Here is a 22,571-nt window from a genome sequence, read left to right as displayed (position 1 = left end):
AGTAGTATGACTTGAGGGCCTCCAGTGCGCTTTCTTCTCTACGGTCAAACAATATCTTGAGGGCTGCGATTATTTCCTTGTTTATCTGCACTGTCCTGGAACTACGAGTGCAAAACTTTGAAGAGTAGACTTGGGGTGCTTGATGTAGACCAAAAGACATGTATAGGACAAGGGGTGTGCGTGTGTGTTTGTGAATATATATACTGCACCTTGTGTCATGAAAAGTATTACCCACTATTCGTCACACTGGTGAGTAATAGTTATTCTTCACACCCTCTATTTTAACATCAATGCATGGTAATTTTATGTTCCATATTTTTTTTCTTATTCAGACGTAAAAAGAGAACATAAAAATATATAATCGCCAAAAAAATATTTATGTTATATAAAATTACAAACATAAAACCGTTGTGTAAAATACACATAAAATGCAAATTTTCTAGTCTAAGGACCTATATATTTGTTTTCTTATGCCAAATTTTACATATTGAATCAATATAAACGTAACTATTTGTATTTCATATGTAATTTATTTATGAAAAGATCGTAAGATTACGTCGGGTGAAGAATAACTTATTCCGCACCCTTTGTGATGAATAGTATTATATAAAATATATTTACATACTAAAGTTAACACACGTAGAAAATAGTGTGTATTTTTTTTACATGTTTAAATTAGTGCGCGACTGTGTTGTGCTCGTCAACATTTGTACACAAAGACGAAGAACATCTCCTCGAAAAAATAGAGCCGCAATTGGGCGGTGGTGTCATGGCGGAGCTAGCAGCAGTTGTTTCTGTGTCGGAGCAACTAACAAAGGCAGACCTGGTAATTTATAGGCTTCAGGACTGAAGGAAGATGAGAAGCTGCAACCACGCCGCTGAATCAGAGAACCTTTGCATCCGATTAGTTCATGGTCAGTGACTGTACTACATTCGTGTGTGAGATAGAAATCCTGAATATCTCCTGCCCGATTTTGTTGGTTTTCTACCAAATTTGGTTTGCAGACTGGGTTGTTACGTTTTGAGTCTGAAATCAGGTTATGTTTTGTGTTAACTCAACCAGTATGCTAGGTTCTGAGTACTTGGGTTCTAGTATGAATGTAGCTTGTTTTGTGTGATATTGGATTAACATGTTGGACCGTGAGGGCCAGAGTTCCACATAGACAAATTCGTCTATTTTCATTTGCAGCTACTAGAACAAAATGCTCTTCTAAGTGTTTAGAACTTAGAAGCATAGACTAATTACAGTGAGGATGATTAAAATTAGGTCATTTTCGGTACCAGCTAATTGCACTGTTTTACATTTAGATATGTGTGATGATGATTCTTTAAGTTCTGTATGGTAGTTTATTTGATTCCCTATTGATAGCAGTAGTAGTGCAACTCTGGAATAAATAATATACTTGATAGGCTACACTGAGTTGTGATAAATAGCTTATGTGTATGTCATAGAGTACCACTGTGGTGTTTTGTTCTGTACTTTCTGTTACCAATTTGGTTCAGTTTCTGAATATGCATGTGCCTTTTTTTTTATGCTCTTGTTGAAAGATCTGAAGCCAAAGATAGAACAGGGAAATGTAAAAGCAGGATCACAAAAATTGGTTGGCCCAAGCATCTTGGGTCATTCTGAAGACGGAAACAGACGGAGTTGCTGATGGAGACGGGAACCGATTCTTGAGGCCAGGTCATATATCTGCTCCAACTTCTTCTGATGATTAGTTTCCCCCTGATAAAAATAAGATTTTGTGTGATTTAGTCAGTTTATTCATGAGATTGAACATGATGGTCCAAATTTGCAACACAGTCATCTTTATTATATTACTCAACAGAGTCTGACAAACAAATACATAGATCAATGCAAAGCCATCTTTCTGGCATTTAATGTCGCTACACCTACTAATTTATTAAGTGCGCCCTGACATTGCATCAACACACACCATATAATTTGGCAGTCCCATCAAGCTGCTCCACGATGAGCCAAGAGCACCCTCAATGCGCACTCCATGCGCATGCTTCAGAATCCACCGCCGCCATCTTCTGCTATCTCAACTTCAGTAGATATCAACGTATTGACCTTGTCAGGCTCAGCTGCAGTAGAAGCCATCACGACGTCAGACAACGCCACCACCCTACGCTTGTCCATCAACATACGCCCATCACCGAGATTCCACTGCACCACACCACCGAGACCCACCGTCGCCGGTGCGGTAGATGCGACACCGCACCACCTCCTGATCTAGATCACCACCAACGGTGTCCACCAGTCAACTATCTCCCAAGCATTGGTAGCTAGTCAGATCTCTAAAGACATATTGTATCTTTCGCTGCAGTAATCGTATTATGTACCATGATGTCGATCAAATTCCTGCAGTGAACTGTTTAGTGTCAAGAGCAGAGTCCTCGTCAATGGCAGAAGCATCTATCCACTCAGGCTGACCAGTGGCCATGGCACAGCTAGATGAAGCGGGCTGTCGGAGAGCCACGACCTGGTAGGTGATGGATACTTGGCAGAAGCGTCAATCAGTCACACAACCATTCAGCATCTAGTTTTTAGAAGATATAGTACAAAGTTGTACCAAAAGAGTGTCAATTAATTTGGATCGGAGGGAGTAACATTGTTTACTTCTTATATATAAACACAAGTACTCTGAAGAAAGAAAAGGTACAAGCCATGTCAAGAACACAAACAAAACTAAACTATACATAGTATAGCTTTTGAACAAACATATGCTTATGAACAGACCCATTTCATTTATTCAACTCGTCACATATTTGGTGCTTCTTATCATTAGTGGTTCTGCAACTTCCATGCAATTGTGGCCCAACCGAAGATAACTATGAAGGGCCAGACTGCCATGACCATTTGAGCAACAACCAAGCATGCTAACTTCCAATGCCAAGTAACTCATCCTAACGTAGAGCGGTTCTATAAGAATAGCCCATTTTACCAAGTATTCAAAATTTCCATATAGCACTACAAGAGGAACGAGCACACAGACTGCAATGGCTGTAGGAAAAGCTACGGGCGCTAGCACTATATACATGCCCAATGCAAAGCAACAGAAAAGCTTGTTACTGAACTTCGCCATTAACAACACGGATGCACCCAAGTTAAATTTGCGGATCCTCAAGTCAACCATAGAAGATCCAGAGAACATGAGACCAATCATAGCCATTGAGGAGCAAACGAAAGCTAATGCATTGGCCATCATGAACGCGTCAAAGGTAAATGTCCCAGCAAGTGTTGGTGTGCCTTTATTTTTATGATCATCCGCTACGAAACCTCCCGGAACAGCAAAAGTTGCACCAAAGGTCACAGTTGCTACTAAAACTGAACCAATTCCTAGCATTTGGCTTAAATCTTTCACCTTCTCTGCTTCTTTGACCGCGTTCTCTGGTTTAAGTGGACGATTATACATTTCATAAAACTCATTCCAGCGAAGACTAATATGTTTAGCATAAATCATTGTGAGTGCCATGTGTATCTTCCGTTCATTGTTCTGAAAAAAGGGTATTATGAACACCATACGAAGATATTAGCCATGGATTATTTTTGTTAAGCTTGAAGTGCCCAAGCCTTGATAAATAGTAGTAACAAGGGTATATTACCTCAATATAATGCATCCCCGGTAGAACCAAGCTTCTGGATAAATCAACGGGAGTTTGTCCATTATTATTTGGTAAATTTAAGTGCACTTCCTTATTCCAGTATAGAGAACAAAACATTCGAAGCTTCCCAGCTTGGACAGCTAAATGCAATGCAGTGTTCCCATCATTGTCCTGCATATTCAGGATCCAAGCTAAAGATGGAGTTTGACAAACAAAGAATACTATGTTCAATCTTCTTTCCTCAACGGCAACATGTCGCGACTAGCAAAGTTGAACTTAATCCCTAGTTTCACCACTGTCAAGGGATCTAAGTGTCAAGTGTGTGTGCAAGCTAAGCAACCTCGTAAGTCTCACACGACTGCGGAAACGAGAAATCTTGCACCACTAGAGCTCATACATTCAGATCTATGTGAAATGAATGGTGTTTTGACAAAAGGTGGAAAGAAATATTTCATGACGTTAATTGACGACTCCACTAGATACTGCCGTGTGTATCTTCTGAAATCTAAGGATGAGGCTTTGAACTTTTTTAAGATCTATAAAGCTGAAGTGGAAACCCAACTTGATCAAAAAATCAAGAGGCTTAGGTCCGACCGTGGTGAAGAGTATTTTTCCAATGAATTTGATGCTTTTTGTGCGGAACATGGTATAATCCATGAGAGGACGCCTCCCTACTCACCTCAGTCAAATGGGGTGGACGAAATAAAGAACCGTACTCTAACTGATTTGGTTAACGCCATGTTAGACACATCGGGTCTCTTCAAGGCATGGTGGGGGGAGGCGATATTGACAGCATGTCATGTCCTAAACCGAGTCCCCACAAAGAACAAAGAGATAACTCCATTCGAGGAATGGGAGAAGAAAGGGTTAAAACTCTCTTATCTGCGAACATGGGGTTGTTCGGCGAAAGTCAATGTTTCAATTCCAAAGAAGCAGAAGCTTGGACCAAAGACTGTGGATTGTGTTTTCCTGTGATATGCTTTTCATAGCATTGGTTATAGATTCTTGGTTGTAAAACCTGAGGTACCTGACATGCATGTCGGTACGATTATGGAGTCGAATGATGCGACTTTCTTTGAAGATATCTTTCCCATGAAGGATATGACTACCTCATCTAATCAGGAGATGCCTAGTTCATCGAATCAGGAACTAGTTACAATTACCGAAACTGCCATTTCGATTGAGCACTTTGAAAGTTCTGTGGAGGAGAACAATGAAGTTCCTACTAGGAGCAAGAGACAGAGGACTGCAAAGTCCTTTGGTGATGATTTTCTAGTGTATCTCATAGATGACACTCCCAGTTCTATTTCAGAGGCTTATGCATCTGAAGATGCTGACTACTGGAAGGAAGCAATTTGTAGCGAGATGGATTCCATCTTGGCGAATGAAACTTGGGAGATAACTGATCGTCCTTATGGGTGCAAACCTATAGGATGCAAATGGTTATTCAAGAAGAAGCTTAGGCCTGATGGTACTATTGAAAAGTACAAGGCTCGGCTCGTGGCTAAGGTTATACCCAAAAGGAAGGAGAAGACTTCTTTGATACTTACTCACCTGTGGCTCGACTGACCACTATTCGAGTTCTACTTTTACTAGCTGCCTCACATGATCTTCTCATTCATCAAATGGATGTTAAGACTGCTTTCCTAAATGGAGAGTTGGACGAGGAAATTTATATGGAACAACCAGATGAATTTGTACTAGATGGTCAGGAAGGAAAAGTGTGCAAGTTGTTGAAGTCTTTGTATGGACTCAAGCAAGCACCTAAACAGTGGCATGAGAAGTTTGAAATAACTTTAACAACTGCAGGATTTTTTGTAAACGAAGCTGACAAATGTGTGTACTATCGCCATGGTGGGGGCGAGGGAGTTATCCTTTGCTTGTATGTTGATGACATACTGATTTTCGGAATAAATCTGAATGTTATTAAGGAGGTCAAGGATTTTCTATCTCGTTGTTTTGAGATGAAGGATTTAGGAGTGGCTGATGTCATTCTGAACATCAAGTTGTTGAGAGACGATGATGGTGGGATTACATTGCTTCAATCTCACTATGTGGAAAAGATCTTGAGTCGCTTTGGCTACAGTGACTGCAAGCCCTCTCCAACACCATATAATGCTAGTGTGTTGCTTCAAAAGAATCGAAGAATTGCTAGAGACCAATTGAAGTATTCTTAGATTATTGGCTCGCTTATGTACTTAGCCAGTGCTACAAGACCTGACATCTCTTTTGTTGTTAGCAAACTGAGTCGGTTTGTTTCAAAATCAGGAGATGTGCATTGGAAAGCTCTAGAGAGAGTTCTGCGTTATTTGAAAGGCACTGCGAATTATGGAATTCACTACACTGGGCACCCAAAGGTGCTTGAAGGGTATAGTGACTCAAACTGGATCTCAGATGCTGATGAGATAAAGGCCACGAGCGGTTATGTATTCACTCATGGAGGTGGTGCTGTTTCTTGGAAGTCTTGCAAGCAGACCATCTTAACGAGGTCAACAATGGAAGCAGAACTCACAGCACTAGATACAGTTACGGTCGAAGCAGATTGGCTTCGTCGGCTCTTGAATGACTTGCCGGTTGTTGAAAAACCTATACTGGGTATCCTTATGAACTGCGACAATCAAACTGTGATCACGAAAGTGAGCAGCTCAAAGGATAACATGAAGTTATCATGACACGTTCAGAGAAGGTTAAACTCTGTCAGGAAAATGAAAAATTCCGGAGTTATTGCTTTGGATTATATCCAAACGTCTAAAAATCTGGCAGATCCTTTTACTAAGGGTCTATCACGTAATGTGATAGATAATGCATCGAGGGAGATGGGTATGAGACCCACAATATGAGTTGTTCACAGTGGTAACCTATTCTTTGTGATTGGAGATCCCGTGAATTAGATGTGGAAGACAAGGTGTTGGTCAACTGAGAGGAGAGTATCCTTACTATTGACAATACCACTCCATGAAGATGCAATACTCTTCTAATCTGCATGGCAGGTTGATGTATATCTTAATGTGTTCTAAGTGGCTCTTTTAAGCAGAGATGTTGTCCTGCAGAACATCTTTTGAAGGACACACCTATATGAGTCTGATTGTTAAACGTCGCAATCTATGAGAGTAGGGTTCTCTCTAGTAAACTCATGAAAGGTCTCGGAGTATGACGCATAAGCTCCATCCACGGGGAAGACCCACAGTAGCCACGTATCGGTCAAGACTTTATGTGAAGCTAGATTCGCAGAAAACTTGCAGTTCAAGGCCTAGTCCACTGTTCAAGTTGCTTACTAGTGTAGCATAGAGTTCTAGGTAGAAGTTCAACTTAACAGTCTCCACTGTAGTACCGGTATATAAAACAGTGTTTTGAAACCAAAGGCAAATTTTGTGTACCTCTGGGATCTAGTGGGGGATTGCTGGAATTTTGTCTATTTTGGGCCTAGCCCAATAGCAGTTTCAGAAATTCCTAATAAATCCTAGAGGCCCACACAGCCCATTCGTGCAAGGCAAGAGATGGAAAAAAAGTTTAGTCCCACATTGCTAGTTTAGAGGGAGTTGGACCTCTTTATAAGGGAGGTTCTTTCCCACATGTATGAGCATGAGAACAAGAGGGACATCCATGCGCGCTCCTCCGCCGCCGCCCGCCTCGCCACGCCACGCCGCGGGTTGCGAGAATGAGCCGAGCCGATGTCTAAATTTTTGCCACCCATGACGGGTATACGAACGGTCACACGGGAGCTGAAACATTTTTCTGTAGTGGAGACTGAATATGAACGGCGCACCTCTTCGCGTTCTGCCCGTTCGCTTCGTCTCCCTCCATTGCTTCACCTCCCGCCGCAGCCTGTTCGTGTCCTTCTCCTGTGCCTATATAAGAGAGGTCGCTCCTCTCCAGAGAGACACACCGGAAGATCCTCTTCCTATCGCCACAAAGTTCCTGAGCACTGCGCAACCGCTACGTTCTTCCCCATCCCGGCTTGCGGCGTGCACCGCAGGTCGGGATAGTAGGCCTCCGGAACCGCACCTTTTGAGTCATGTACGCGAGAAGGGTGATAAGGTTTTTGGGGAGCGCTCCGCGCGACTACTGACCTCTTCATCACGGACTCCGACGACTACTTCCCCGACGACGACTTCTTCCCCGACGTCGACAACCTCTTCGACGACATGGCTGGCGAGGATGTCGACCCCAAGTCCAGTGCTTCTGCTGCTGCTGTCCCGTATGTGTTCTTCCTGTTTCTGATAGAAATCCTGCCACAATTCTTTGCTTTAGTGTTTGCCCTACATATGTTAGGTTCTACTTCATATATGCAACATGATCTAGTGTCTGTCCTAGATGTGTTCAGTTCAAGTTCATATATGCAGATGCTATTTACTTTCTCTCCGTCAGATTGCATGACTTGTTTTATCGCGGCTATTTTATCTAGTATTCCTGTTAATAAAATCATTTGATAAATTGCTCATATTTCCAACAGTTTATATGTTTGATATTAGTAGGTACACTTCCTGAATGCTTGAACCACTGATTCTGTCATTTTGTTATTTATAGAATAGTGTTAGCTCATACATGACATCTTATCTTTCTTGAGAATACTAGCTGACTCTTACAGATCTATGTGTGAAGGAAAGATGCTCTGAGTAGAGAGAAGCTCTTCTTGGGGAGCCTCGCTTCGTTATATGTGCTCGATACGGTGAATATATATGTGATCAAACTGATGATGACATCTGAAGTGTGGAATCCAAGATTGCTCTTCTTGCTAGAATTGCCGCTGATTCGAAGATACAAGTAAAAGCACCAGCACACGTATAAGTCCCTTTTTGTGATGAGAGCTTCTGTGTCAGACAATAATTTTCCTGATATACTAAGTTTGCATGCGAGCCAGATCGCTTCACCAAGAAATAAACTTGACATGTATGTCAAGGGTGAAGCAATTCTTAACCCAATCATGTGGTCTTCCTGAGAAGCTTGGGGACAATCTTGAGGCTGCAGGATATACTTGGCCTACTCCGGTGCAGATGCAAGTCATTCCTTCATCAATAAGTAATAGAAGCCTACTTGTCTCTAGAGATACTGGTTCAGGGAAAATAGCTTATTTTCTAGTTGCTATAATTGCACGTTGTTCACAGAGAGAGCAATGTACAAGCAAGCGTGGGCCCTTGGCTATAGTCCTTGCTCCAACTAGAGAGCTGCGCCTACAGGTGGAGGATCAATCAAATGTGCTTGGAAAGGGTTTACCATTTAAAACTGCTCTAGTTGTTGGTGGAGACCCCTTGGCTCACCAAATATATAGAATTGAAAATGGTGTCGAGCTAATTGTTGGCACCCCTGGGAGACTAATTGATCTTCTGATGAAACACAATGTTGACCTTAAAGATGTTTCTATGTTTGTTTTGGATCAAGTGGACTGCTTGCTACAGAGAGGATTCAGAGATCAGGCCATGCAGATCTTTCGCACGCTCTCATGTCCACAGGTTATGATGTTTTCAGCAACAGTACATCCAGAAATTGAGGAATTGTCAAACTCACTGTCTAACAACATGATACACATTTCTTGCGGGAACCCAGGTAAACCAAACAAATCAGTTAGACAAGTGGTAATTTGGGTGGAGCCTAACCAGAAGAAGAAGATTTTTGAGATAATGACAAGTAAGAAGCACTTTAAACCTCCTGTTGTTGTATTTGTGAGTTCCAGAGTTGGTGCCGATCTCTTGTCTAAAGCAATTACTGCTGCTACTAGCTTGGAGGTTGTTTCTATTCATGGTGAGCAAACAATGAAAGAGAGGAGAGAAGGATTGAGACGGTTTCTCACAGGGGAAGTATATGTTGTTGTTTGTACAGGGATCTTGGGACGTGCAATGGATATTCTGAAAGATATTCACCAAGTTGGAAGAGCGTCTCAGATGGGTGAGGAGGGTGTGGCTATTGTCTTTGTGAATGAGGAGGATCGGAAACTTTTTAGAGAGCTTGTTCAGGTTCTGAAGACTGCAGGAGCTCCAATTCCCCGGGAACTCTCTAATTCAAAATTCACCGGCAGTATTTCTCTTGGGAAGAGAAAACTGGGTTCTCTGGCACCTTCTTGACCAGCATGCATACCAGAGAGGTGGTCAACTTTCTTAAGATGTCAACTGTATGCGCTACCAGTTATATGGCTTTGTTGTTTGATAATTAAGGTTAAAGTTTTGTAGGAAGACAGTCATGAAAGTATATCGGAATTTGTAACTCCTGAAATATATGGCAACTTCCTTACACAGCTTTACCAATGAGTCTAAAGGCGGTTCCTCAGCATGTTTCTGGAAATAATCATTTCATGCAGGAAACGTAAACAAGCTACCTCATGTGTAGATTCCATCAAAATGTTAGTCAAGCACACACGGTGCAATTGATTTCATAATGGTATGGTTTGCATTTTCCTTGATTCATTTTTTCAACGTTACACTGATGGTTTCCTGGTTCTTTGTTTGTTTTCTTTGTGATTCTGCATTATCTCAAAATATGCCATTTTAACCTGAAATTTATCCATTTGACTAGAAGTAACTGTTTTAATAAATGTTCATACTGCATTTTCCTCACATCCTTACTGAGAATTCCATTATTTTGTTTACTTTCTTTTTCTTCCTGCATATTTGATAAGTACATGTTTAGGGGACATGTATTTGTTTCCTTTACTGGGAAATACAAAGTTCCTTCCTAGCTCGAGCTACACGGTACCTCCTATCTGGACTGTTGGTTAGCTTCGAGATTTGTGTACAAAAGGAACATCACGAGAGCGTGCAGCTGTTCGCTGCAGTCTTATTAGCAGGTGCTGTCAAGTCCTGTCTTGTTCGTGAGCTGAAACGTCCCTGTAGCAGCAGGCTATCTTGCTACGTATGAGACAAACTCATGGTTGACTTCATGCCCAATATAGCTCCTACCTGCAAGTTGCAAGTATTTATAATATCACATTGTACAGAGAAAAAACCCACATTTCTTCATGCTTTTTGTACACGTGTAGTTGGACTAAGTTATCATTAGAGTATTTTGTAGCAAATTGTAATCAGAAAAAATTTCATGTTGACAATCAAATTTCTAATTCTACCTACTAACATCACCTCCTGTACTGAATTTATATGCTCTAGAAATTACAAAATTCCCACATTTTATTCTGTCAAATATATGGTGCCCTGCCAACTCTCTCTCTCTCTACATACTCTAGAAATTATATAAAAAGCCACACACACTCTTTCTTTTTCTCTTGCGCGGAGAGAGGAGGCAGGTAATTCTAAGACCATGATCTATTTCTCCAGAGAACGATGTGGCTTCTCGTGTGTTTAGGTGTTCCTTCTCCTCGAAATAAGAAAGGTCCATAAAAGATGAGGTAATAGCACCCCAGGTACCCTAACTTGCACAGGATGTGATGATCTAGTCCCAAACTTGTAAAACTTGACCAAGTCATACCCCAACTTGCATCTCATGTGATGTTTTAGTCCCAGACCAATCATAGCTCGCCAAGTGGTTGGGCCGGTCAGCGCGTGCATTTTTTCACAAAACCCCCTACCGGTATTGTTATAGGATGATTGCCCCTTTGTGAAAAGTGTGTATGGTTTGTCCCACTTGCGGTTACTGCATCCATGTTCGATCTTGCAATATAAACCATTCTATGTAGTTGAGTAGAAGATGACCAAAGTCCTAGCAATATAAACCATATAGTCGCATGCCAACGATACCATTTCATGTTTTTGCAAGCAGCCGAGCGCATATTGATCGCACCAATTCATTCAACGATTCGGTTCTTCAAGTATAACCTATTTTACTCTGAACATTGCAAATGCGACTGGCTATGCAAAACCAAAGAATAAACAAACGCTTTAACCACAAACAAAACAGAGTGATTTACAGAGCTTTAATAACATATTGAAGCAGAATTGCTAGTCAACGCCTCTTGGACAACAAAGGAATGCAAAAGGTGCAAGTTCTATACAGCTTACAGTGCAAAAGTATATAAAAAAAAAGGCAAACTGAAGCAATTATCTAGATGGGCAGCACGTTTGTCTCCACAGCTGAGCTCCTCTTATTTTTTTTATTAGTTGTCACACTTCCAGTGTGACGTCGGGACGCAGGTAAGGTAGTGGCACCAGCTGCAATGGTCGTTGCCGTTCACCCAGCGGAACACCATCAGCAACCCTACGGCAAGCCTGCGTACAAACATGCATGGCTTCAGATTAATTACCACACAGGATGCATTCATTTTGTAGAATCTGAATGAAGAGTTTGTATCTTGCAACGACGCTTACCCTGCAATGGCTAGGAGGAGGGCGATGACCAGGAGGACGATCTGGCAAGCCGTGTACTTGGACTTGGTCTTGCCGCCGAAGGGCTGCTCCAGCCATCCGAACCGGGGCTGGATCAGCAGCACGAAGCCGAGGAGGAAGCCGGTGAGGAACCCGCCGATGTGCGCGAAGTTGTCGACGTGGGGCAGTATCCCCAGCGCCAGGTTGATGGCGGCGATGATGATCAGGTTCGCCATGGCCGCCAGCTGCAGACGGTGTTTACATTCGAATGTCAGAAGGTGTTCGACATGGACCGAAGCAAATACAGTAGTAGGAGAGACGAGGGCGGATGCGCGCGTACCCTGTTGGTGTAGATGGTCCAGTTGGTGATGAGCTCCGACAGCATGGCCCCGAGGAGGCCGAAGAGCGCGCCGGAGGCGCCGACGGAGACGCCATTCCTGATGAAGAGCACCGAGAGCACGCTCCCGCCCAGCCCCGAGAAGAGGTAGACCAGGCCGACCTTCCCTGCACGACGCGACGAGGGCGGCGAAGCCCGGTCAAAACAAGACAAAACAAAGCAACAGAGCGTGGGTACGCTGTAAGCAAGACCTCGTCGCCGTTCTAGACAGAGTCGTCGGTCGGGTCGGGTGCTTACAGAATCCGAACTGCTGCTCCAGGCGGACGCCGACGAAGATGAGGCTGATCATGTTGGTGCCGAGGTGGATGAGGCCGGCGTGCAGCCAGGTGCTCGTCTCCAGCCGCCACCCCTGGCCGCCTCCGTGGACCACAGATTTAATTCAGGTGGGGGGTGAGTGCGGGTTGATTCAGGGAAACGCATGGGGTTTTGTGAAAAAATGCGCGCGCTGACTGGCCCAGCCAATTGGCGAGCTGTGATTGGCCTGGGACTAAAACATCACATGAGATGCAAGTTGGGGTATGGCTTGGTCAAGTTTTACAAGTTTGGAACTAGATCATCACATCCTGTGCAAGTTAAGGTACCTGGGGTGCTATTACCTTATAAAAAATCCCGCTGAAACATTCTTGGCTCACCCATGTGCATGTGCAGGGCAGTGCATGTGAACAGTAAACAGTGTCCAACTTTATGGACCATCTGTCTATTGTGTTGTAAACGACTGACGCCTGCAACATCTGTAGGTCTGCTGTCAGTGTATTACGCGCCCACAGCTCTGAGCCAGCAAATTGTGCTCGTATCCCAATACAGCAGAGGCCAAAACTGATGGTCAGGATAAAGGGTACCGTGAAGCTCAGGCTAGGAAAAACTACAAGAAAACATTCACTAGCTCAATAGTGGAACTACGGTGGTGAACCAAACCAGCCTTATAAACATCCTTAGTGTAATTGCAAGTAGTATGACATTCTCTATAGACATCCTTCCACAACCACTAGTACTTCAATAACTGACATCTTGTTAAAAACTGCAGTGTGGTTCCATTTTAACTACTACAATAACTGACTGCACATTTTCTTTAAAAAAAACTAGCCGTACGATTTTAACAATTCCCATTTGATTGGACCACTGGCAATTCTTCCATATCGCCTTTCTTTTTATTTGTTCTTTCAGTTGAACAATAGCTTGTTAATTATAATTTAACAACCACTCTTCTAAGAATGATGTTGGACTAATAACCATCCAAATACAAATTATGCTGTATTATTATTATTATTATGCCGAGAAATTATGCTCTATTGAGTCTACTGGACTAGCTAAAACATGCTTTATTTTTCAGTTTTGCTAATTTCCAGTCGACTGATTTTGATTATTTGTGATGTGCACTGGATTAGTATGATAATCATTGGTCACAACGGGCATTGCTTTGCCTGGATAATACTTTTACTGAACAACTGAATGCAGTACATGCAATTCAAGTTTTTGCATAATAATGCTCTGTCTATGCCATTGATTTTGTGATAGCAAATTTTTAATCCGTCGTCCTCTGCCACCAATCACCCATGGTCGTTTGACCGAGCATTCTGGGTTCTACTTCCTGTTGATTTCGTTTAGCATTTTGGTATGATTCCAATTAATAAATTAGATTTTATGTGTCTGAATGCTTCAGTGAACTAGAATGTGAGGAGGCGATCGACTTATAACATGCTGTGTCCATTGAAAATTTCATAGATGGCGCCGAACTTAGGAGGGAAAAATGGCGCCAAGTTCTTTGATGTGTTTCCCTCTAATTTTACGTGAAAATTTTCTAATCTAGCGCCACCATGGAGGAAAAATGGCGCCATGTACTTGCAGGAGCGAGCTCTTTTTTGGCCAATGCATGAAGGTGTGGAGGAGTTATTGTTGAGCTGCATGCGAGGGATTAATAGAGAGGGAGGAGAGCAGGCTGCACGGCGCCCAAAACAATCTTGCATGCGATTTGGTTGGCCAAGTACTATTCCCCATATTTGCTCCTCTTTTTATGCAACAGCCTTGGTATGAGAGATTCAAAACTTAGGCCTTATATAGATGGAAGGAGAGAGTAAGTGCTATTCACTAAGTTTCTATGTGTTCGGCCTTTCGTCTCACATATAACGCTGGAAATGGAAGGACTAATCCCTCAGTTGTTTATGAGATACTCCGTATGTGCAATAGCAAGGGCTCTTATCATTTTTAACATGACTCTGCTGAAGCTTCATTTTTGTAGGGTCGTGTTTTGGTCTTCTGGCTTCTTCTCTGTTCAGCGATGCATGAGCAGCTTGCTCTTTGTCAGGAAGCTAGTGAGGTAAGGCCTCTCAGGTTCCATCTGGTCGGATTGGGGATGTAAGACAATAAGTTTTGGGAACCAGCACAACCCTCTAGGGGTGGCTTATCTCATTATATATAATGGTTGTGTTACAATACGTACATAGGTACAGAAGTTATACATAGTCTAACACCCTCCCTCAATCTTAGCCACTTTCTAAAGAACTGAGAAGGGTAAGATTGCGCCTACAAGCCTCAAACTGTGGCAGTGGTAAAGGCTTAGTGAAGATGTCTGCAAGTTGATCCTTAGACGAGATAAACTTGATCTGGAGTTGCTTCTGTGATACACGTTCCCGTACAAAGTGATAGTCAACTTCAATGTGTTTCGTTCGGGCATGAAATACTGGATTTGCAGAAAGGTATGTAGCACCGATGTTATCACACCAAAGAATAGGAGGCTGTGGTTGAGACAAACCCAACTCCTGAAGCAAAGACTGCACCCAAATAATCTCTGCAGTAGCATTAGCCACAGCCTTGTACTCAGCTTCAGTACTGCTACGTGACACGGTAGCCTGTTTCCGAGCACTCCAGGCGATCAAATTAGAGCCAAAGAATACTGCATAACCCCCGTGGATCGCCTGTCATCTGGGCTACCAGCCCAATCTGCATCAGAGAAGGCCGAAAGGACCCGAGAGGAAGTCGGCCGAATATGCATACCAAAAGTCAGAGTGAACTGAACATAACGAAGAATGCGTTTAACAGCAGCCCAATGAGTATCTCTGGGAGCCTGAAGATACTGACAAACCCTGTTAACAGCATAAGAGATATCTGGTCTCGTGATCGTCAAGTACTGAAGTCCACCAACAATGCTTCTGTACTCTGTGGCATCCGCAGGAGACAAAAGCTCACCATCAACAGCTGTTATCTTGTCGGTAGACGACATGGGTGTGGTGGTCGGTTTGCACTTCAGCATGCCGGCTTTTTGTAACAACTCCAAGGAGTACTTCTTCTGCGTAAGGACAAGACCAGTAGCACGAGAAGTGACCTCAACTCCAAGAAAGTAGTGAAGCTTCCCAAGATCTTTGACCGCAAAATCAGCACCAAGAGAGCAGACAAGAGCATCAGCAGCATACTGAGAAGAGCTGACAAGGATAATATCATCGACATATACCAAAAGATACATAGTGACTTCTGGCTTCTGTAGAAGAAATAATGAAGTGTCAGCAGTGGACGGCACAAACCCATGAGCACGAAGGGCAGAGGCAAGGCGGGCATGCCAGGCACGAGGAGCTTGCTTCAAACCATATAGTGCTTTGGAAAGACGACAGATATAGTCAGGACGATCAGGATCAGAGAAACCAGGCGGTTGTTTCATATAAACCTCTTCCTCCAAAAATCCATGTAGAAAGGCATTCTGCACATCAAGTTGACGAAGTGACCAACCACGAGAAACAGCAATGGAGAGAAGAAGCCGAATAGTGGTAGGCTTGACGACAGGACTGAAGGTGTCCTCATAGTCAAGACCATGACGCTGCCGAAAACCGCGAGCAACAAGTCGCGCTTTGTAACGCTCAATAGATCCATCCGAATGCTTCTTCACTTTGAATACCCATTTTGAGTCAATAACATTTACCCGTGGTGGTGGAGGAACGAGAGTCCATGTCTTGTTACGAAGAAGAGCATGAAACTCCTGCTCCATAGCCTCTCGCCAATGTGGAATGCGCAGGGCAGCCTGATATGAGCGAGGCTCAGAAGATGGATCCGCAACAGCAGCAGCCAAACAAGCAGCCAACCAAGCAACCGTACCATCCGTACGTTCCTTAGGTTTGAAAATGCCACTGCGACTGCGTGTATGTGGTCGAGTCACAGGAACCACCGAGGTCGACGGAGCAGCCTGCAACGGGCTGGAGGACGGCGACGTTGATGAGTCAGCCGGTGACGAGGAGCCAGGCACGGTAGCCTCGGACTCAGTCGGCGAAGAAGGCCGGCCCACCGGCGAAACCGGCAAAGCAGACGAAGCAGCTGGCGACTCCGGCATCCCAGACCGGGCCGATGGCGAGCTCGGCATAGTGGGCCGTGGCGCGGCCGGTGTCGCGGGCCGATCCGCTGATGAAGGCGACGTGAGGACCCGAGCCGCGGGCGAAGACGGCGTGACGGGCCGAGCCACGGGCGACTCGGCGGCCGCTGGTGAAAAAGGCCGAGCCGCTGGAGACTCGGCGATCACTGGCGTAGCAGACCGAGCAGTGGAGATGCTCGGCGCGACGGGCTCGTCGGGTGACCATGCATGGGCACGCGAATCGATGCCATGCAACATAGGGCGATCGACGTGCCCACCAGAAGACGACGATGATGATGGTGAATCCTCCAACAGCTCCAAACAAGCTCCACGTCCGGTTCCTGCACCATGGTTAGATAACAGCAAAGGAGAGTATGCAACATCATCAAATTGGTCAGAAGCAACAGAGGATGAATGCAGGGATGGTGGTTTGGACACAGAAAGGTTGGCAAAGGGAAAAACATGCTCATCAAACACGACGTTCCGAGATATATAGACACGATTAGTGGGAACATGAAGACATTTGTAATCTTTATGAAGAGAGCTATAGCCAAAGAAAACACACTTCTTAGAACGAAACTCAAGCTTGCGCTTGTTATATGGACGAAGATGCGGCCAGCAAGCACACCCAAATACCTTGAGAAAGGTATAATCAGGTTGTTCATTAAGGAGAACCTCAATGGGAGTCTTCATGTTTAAAACACGAGTAGGAGTACGGTTGATGAGAAAGCATGCAGTGGTGAAAGCATCACTCCAAAACCGAAATGGAACAGATGCATGGGCCAAAAGAGTAAGACCAGCTTCAACAATATGACGATGCTTACGTTCGACTGAACCATTCTGCTGATGTGTATGTGGACATGCTAAACGATGAGCTATCCCAAGCGACTGAAAGAAGGAGTTGAGGTTGCGATACTCGCCCCCCCCCCCCCCCCAGTCTGACTGGACATGAACAATTTTGTGCTTGAGAAGACGTTCAACATGTTTTTGAAACTGAACAAAAATATCAAACACATCAGATTTGCGTTTAATAAGGTAAAGCCAGGTAAAGCGACTATAAGCATCAACGAAACTGATATAGTAATTATGACCACTGACAGAAGTCTGAGCAGGACCCCATACATCTGAAAACACAAGTTCTAACGGATGTTTCACCTCACGACTGGACTCCGAAAAAGGAAGTTGATGACTCTTCCCCTGCTGACAAGCATCACACACTGCTACATCTTTATTACTAGACAAACTAGGAAGCTCATGACGACGCAAAATATGACGGACAATAGGTGTGGCCGGGTGACCAAGACGAGCATGCCACTGTGACGGAGAGACCCGAACTCCACTGAAAACGCGAGCGACGCCAGGATGCTCCAGACGGTAGAGGCCCTGGCACAACCGCCCACTAAGAAGAATATCCCTCGTGCCCCGATCCTTAATAAAAAGATCAAAAGGGTGAAATTCACAAAGTACATTATTACCACGTGTGAGTTTAGGAACTGAAAGAAGATTGCGGGTCACAGATGGAACGCGAAGAACATTGCGAAGCTGAAGACTCCTATTGGCATGTCTAGTGAGAAGAGATGCTTGACCAATATGAGAGATGTGCATACCTGCTCCATTGGCGGTGTGGATCTTGTCGGAGTCATGATAGGGTTCACGAGTGTGAAGCTTCCCCATCTCGCTGGTCAGATGCTCTGTCGCCCCAGAGTCCATGTACCAGTGTGGATCGATGGAGTAGGACTGAGTGTGTCCCTGGTGCTTCTGCGGCGCGGGACGATCAGCCATGGCGACCTGACAGGCATTGTTGCGTGTATCTTTGCCGTCATTGCCAAGACCAAGGAAGCTTCGCTGGAAGCGCTTATGACACTTGGAGGCCCAGTGCCCATCGCGGCCACAAAGCTGACACACACGTGGACCGCCAGCCCCCGGTAAGGTCGCAGTAGGTGGGGGGGCCGAGGCGGGCGATGGTGGCAGCCCCAAGGGAGACCGGGGTGATGAAGAAGAGCGGCCACCCTTGGTGGCGACGTTGGCCGAGAGAGAGCCAGTGCCCTTGGTGCGGCGAGTCACGACCCGTTGCTCAGTGAGAAGAAGCCGAGAGAAAACCTCGTGTGCCAACATGGGTGTCGAGTTACCCCGCTCGTTGATGATCTCGACTAAGGCATCATACTCCTCATCAAGACCATTGACAATAAACGAGTTGAACTCGGAGTCGGTGAGGGGCTGTCCAATGGAGGCCAATGTGTCGGCAAGGCCCTTGACCTTGTTGTAGAACTCAGTGGCCGTGGAGTCAAGCTTCTGACACTCTCCAAGCTGACGACGGAGTGCAGAGACACGAGCCTGGGACTGCGCTGCAAAGGTGCGCTCAAGGATGGTCCAGGCCTCATGAGACGTCTTCGCGAAGACAACAAGGCCGGCAACTGCCGGCGAGAGCGACCCCTGGATGGAGGAGAGGTTCGCCTGGTCCTGCCCCGTCCAGACGCGATGGGCCGGATTATAGACCGGACCGTGCACGCTGTCTACCAGCGCGGGTGGGCAGGGAAGCGATCCGTCGACGTAGCCTAGCAGATAGTGACTCCCCAAGAGCGGGAGAACCTGCGCACGCCAGAAGATGTAGTTGTCTGCGGAGAGCTTGATGGTGATGAGATGACCGAAACGGCGACGGCGAAGACGATCCCATCGAGGAGGCTGCCTGGGGTGCAAACACCATGAAGGCAGCCGGAGGCACCGAAGCCGATGCGGGAGGAGGCGGGACCGCAGCCAGGGCGGGCGCCGCAAAGCTCGCGGCCGGTGCGGACGCCGCAAGGCCCGCGGCCGGGGCGGACGCCGCCAACCCCGCCAGCGGGGCGGTGTGATCCACTCGCGGCAGGAGCGGCGGGACGACGCCTGCGGAATCCGCAGCGGACGGCGGCGCCGCGGTGTGGACCACGAGGTCACGCCCGAGCGAGGGCGCCGGCGGCGTGGAGAAGACGGAGCCGATGCTCCTTGTCCCGATCGGAGCCGGAACGGAGACGGCATCGAGCGGGAGGTTGAGCAGAGCCGCAAGAGAGGCCGGGAGGAAGCCCGCAGCAGTGGAACCGGTGGTGGCGGCGCTCGACATGGCGGCGGCGCGATCGGTGGCGCGGCGGCGGCGGTGAAGGCGGCGGCGGCTGCGGGTATTAGGGTTTAGAAGCGGAAGCGATCGTAACCTAGCGTGATACCATGTAAGACAATAAGTTTTGGGAACCAGCACAACCCTTTAGGGGTGGCTTATCTCATTATATATAATGGTTATGTTACAATACGTACATAGGTACAGAAGTTATACATAGTCTAACAGGGGATAGTTGTCTAGCCCCTTTCATTGCCTCTGCCTGCTTCTTCTGGGTACGATCGGCGACTTCCGGGGCGATGCATCAACGACGTTAGTCTGACTCCAAGGGTGTTCGTACAATATAGATGTGGCATCAAGATTTGCTCACGACGTGCTGCTGACGAGTGTGGGACTAAGACGTCATCGATATAAAAAAAGGACTTGTGTGATATTTTTGTTTATGTAAGGAGGCTCTTGTAAAGGTTGGACAATTTTAAATATGGCCCTGGGCTTCTCCGGGAAAAATGGTATAAAGAAACCACATGATAGGAGGAAAACCGGAACTATGAACCACATTGGTCTTTCTATTCTGATGGTTAGAACGGACCTCCTCAAAGAGCAAACTGGGAAATGACCTTTCCATTCTTATTTTTTGAAAGCTATCATGGCGCATTTTACTATAATAATGAAATGTAGATACATCCACAAGTACACCACAAATTACGCTAGGGTGTTCATCGAACCATTGACATTTAGTTTCCTTTCTAAAAATATTCTTAGCTATTTCGTGTCTTGTGAATGCAATGGACCTCCTTAAAATGTAAACCTTCTTAAAAGGTAAACCAGAGACTGATAATGCCATTGGATAAGTGCGTGACATAAAAATTACTCCCTCTGACAGGTTTTTTGGATCGGAGGGAGTACTACATAGAGTAAGCCTCCTTTTGTTTTTGTGTTTGAGGGGAATAAACTGGATGACCTAAGACAAACTTTTATTTTTATTTTATTTTTGGATGAGAAGAAGATGATATAAGACAAGGTAAGAGGGGTCCCGCAAAAAAATGGTAAGAAGGGGAAATGAGTGAGCGAGCAAAATATGGGCCTTAGAAAATGAAGAAACCTGGTTTTTTTTAGTTAATGAAGAAGGCAACAGGTACAATCAGAATTTATTATGAGATGGAGGTATACGAAAAGGACCCAACAAAATGACAAAGCCCAACTAGATACAACCGGGTCCAGCAGAAGAAAGAAAACACAATCAGAGATGGACGAATAAGAAAAGGGCCCAACAAAATGACAGAGCCCAACCAAATAATTATTAGAGCCAGGTTTCAATCCTGGGACCTGTGGGTTATGGGCCCACCACGCTTCCGCTGCGCCACTCTGATTTTTGTGTTGAATTTGCGACGTGACACTACATATTTGCAAGCAGGTAGGGACCCTGGACGCATACATGGACAATAGCTCTTATGATATTGCTGTCCATCAGGCAAACATCGTTGTAGTATACAGTGCGTATGTCGTCATGCTACAGTCCCATCGGATCAGCGCACCAGAACAACCGCTGACGATCTAGAGAAGCGTAGATCGCTGCTCGCCATTCTCGATCCCGAACAGCTGCAGTTCCAGGAGGCCCCCATGGTTGCAACAAAAAATCACAGCATTGGTAGGCAACAAAAAATCATGTGTCGTCCCCGTCATGCTCGCCGTCGCCTGGTTGCAACAACAACAAAAATGAAGCGCGCCGGCCACACTTCATTATCGCTGGTTATAGCAAATCTGGGCATGGTTTTAGCTTTCCTGTTGCCGGTTGCAGCAAAAATCACATCACCGCTGCCGCCGCAAAAAAGATCTAAAAAATAACAGCACCGTGGCCGTCATGGTTTAAGCAACCAATCCTCAATGTTCCGTTGAAGCAAAAACATTATAACGTTCCCGCAAAAAAGGACATCGGTGCGAGCAAAAATCAATTTCAGCCAGAGAACTTCAGTGGTTGATTATAGCAAAAAAATTGCTAGTTCCAGCAAAAAAAATGCTGGTTCCAGCAAAATTAGTAGCATGAAAACCCCCATTGATTTGATTGTAGCAAATAAAGAAAAAGATTGTAGCAAAAAGGATTACTAGTTCCAGCACACACAGAAAACACTTGTTCCAGCAAAGCCAGATCCAGCAATCCAGACCACCTGTTGCAGCTCGTCGTCGCCGCCCCTGCATCAGCTTGTACTGCACAGTTGCAGCTCACCGTCGGGTGTGTCGCGATATGAAGCTCGAACAACGAGCGGTTGCAGCTCTGGGAACTACCCTTTGTAGCTAGCCATCTGGCGGTCGTCACAGGATGCAGCTCGACCACGCCTCGATTGCAGCTCCGCTAGCCAGGGGTTGCCGCTCCCCATCCTGCCGGTTGCATCATGTAGTGGCACCGTCGCGGCTTGCGGCCTGCTATGCTATGCAGCTAGTCGCCGTGCCGCCCCTCCGCCTCCCACTATCTTGGTGTAGGCCAGCTACCCACCACCTCCCACTCTCGCAGCTCTGCACGACCCCCTCGGAAACCAGCTCGTGGACGCCTGGTATGGATCTACAGCACGCCAGCTCAGTCAAAGTCGGGCGGTGGATGGACTTTTCCGGTGAGATGTCTTCGTGGTGATGAAGAAGATGCTAGAAGGGAGTGGATAAGGAGGGGAAGGAATAAAAAATATGATGGGAGGGAGTGCTCGATGGGTCACGGGGACGTGTGGCTAGTGTGGCCCCACGCACTTGCGTCGTCAGCGAGCCGTGACCGGCCCAGCGTTCGGCCGGCGCGCTGGCCCCAAACGTTTTGCATTCAAAAAAATGTTTATGACCCTAGAAATATGTTCACAATTCCTAAAAATGGACATGAATTTGTAAGATGTTCACAAAATCGAAAGTACAATAAAAATGGAA

General features: G+C 45.6%; 1 protein-coding gene and 1 pseudogene across 1 annotated transcript; one reads left to right on the top strand and one right to left on the bottom strand.

The window, feature by feature from the left end:
• The first annotated feature begins 3,003 nt into the window (after positions 1-3,003).
• On the top strand, positions 3,004-9,668 carry LOC123044086 (DEAD-box ATP-dependent RNA helicase 41-like; annotated as a pseudogene).
• A 1,936-nt stretch (positions 9,669-11,604) lies between these two features.
• Positions 11,605-22,042, bottom strand: LOC123043387 (RHOMBOID-like protein 3). Its single transcript, XM_044466119.1, has 6 exons — positions 21,951-22,042; positions 21,787-21,857; positions 12,490-12,609; positions 12,196-12,359; positions 11,859-12,100; positions 11,605-11,759 (listed from the first exon to the last, which is right to left on the bottom strand). Exons 1-6 carry the CDS (start codon positions 22,040-22,042, stop codon positions 11,648-11,650), a joined length of 801 nt encoding a protein of 266 aa, XP_044322054.1. The 3' UTR covers positions 11,605-11,647.
• Between the last annotated feature and the right edge of the window lie 529 nt (positions 22,043-22,571).

Source organism: Triticum aestivum, chromosome 1A (genome assembly GCF_018294505.1).
Source record: "Triticum aestivum cultivar Chinese Spring chromosome 1A, IWGSC CS RefSeq v2.1, whole genome shotgun sequence".
Classification (NCBI taxonomy): domain Eukaryota; kingdom Viridiplantae; phylum Streptophyta; class Magnoliopsida; order Poales; family Poaceae; genus Triticum; species Triticum aestivum.
Note: the sequence above shows the minus strand (reverse complement) of the source record. Positions and strands in the feature narration are given on the sequence as shown.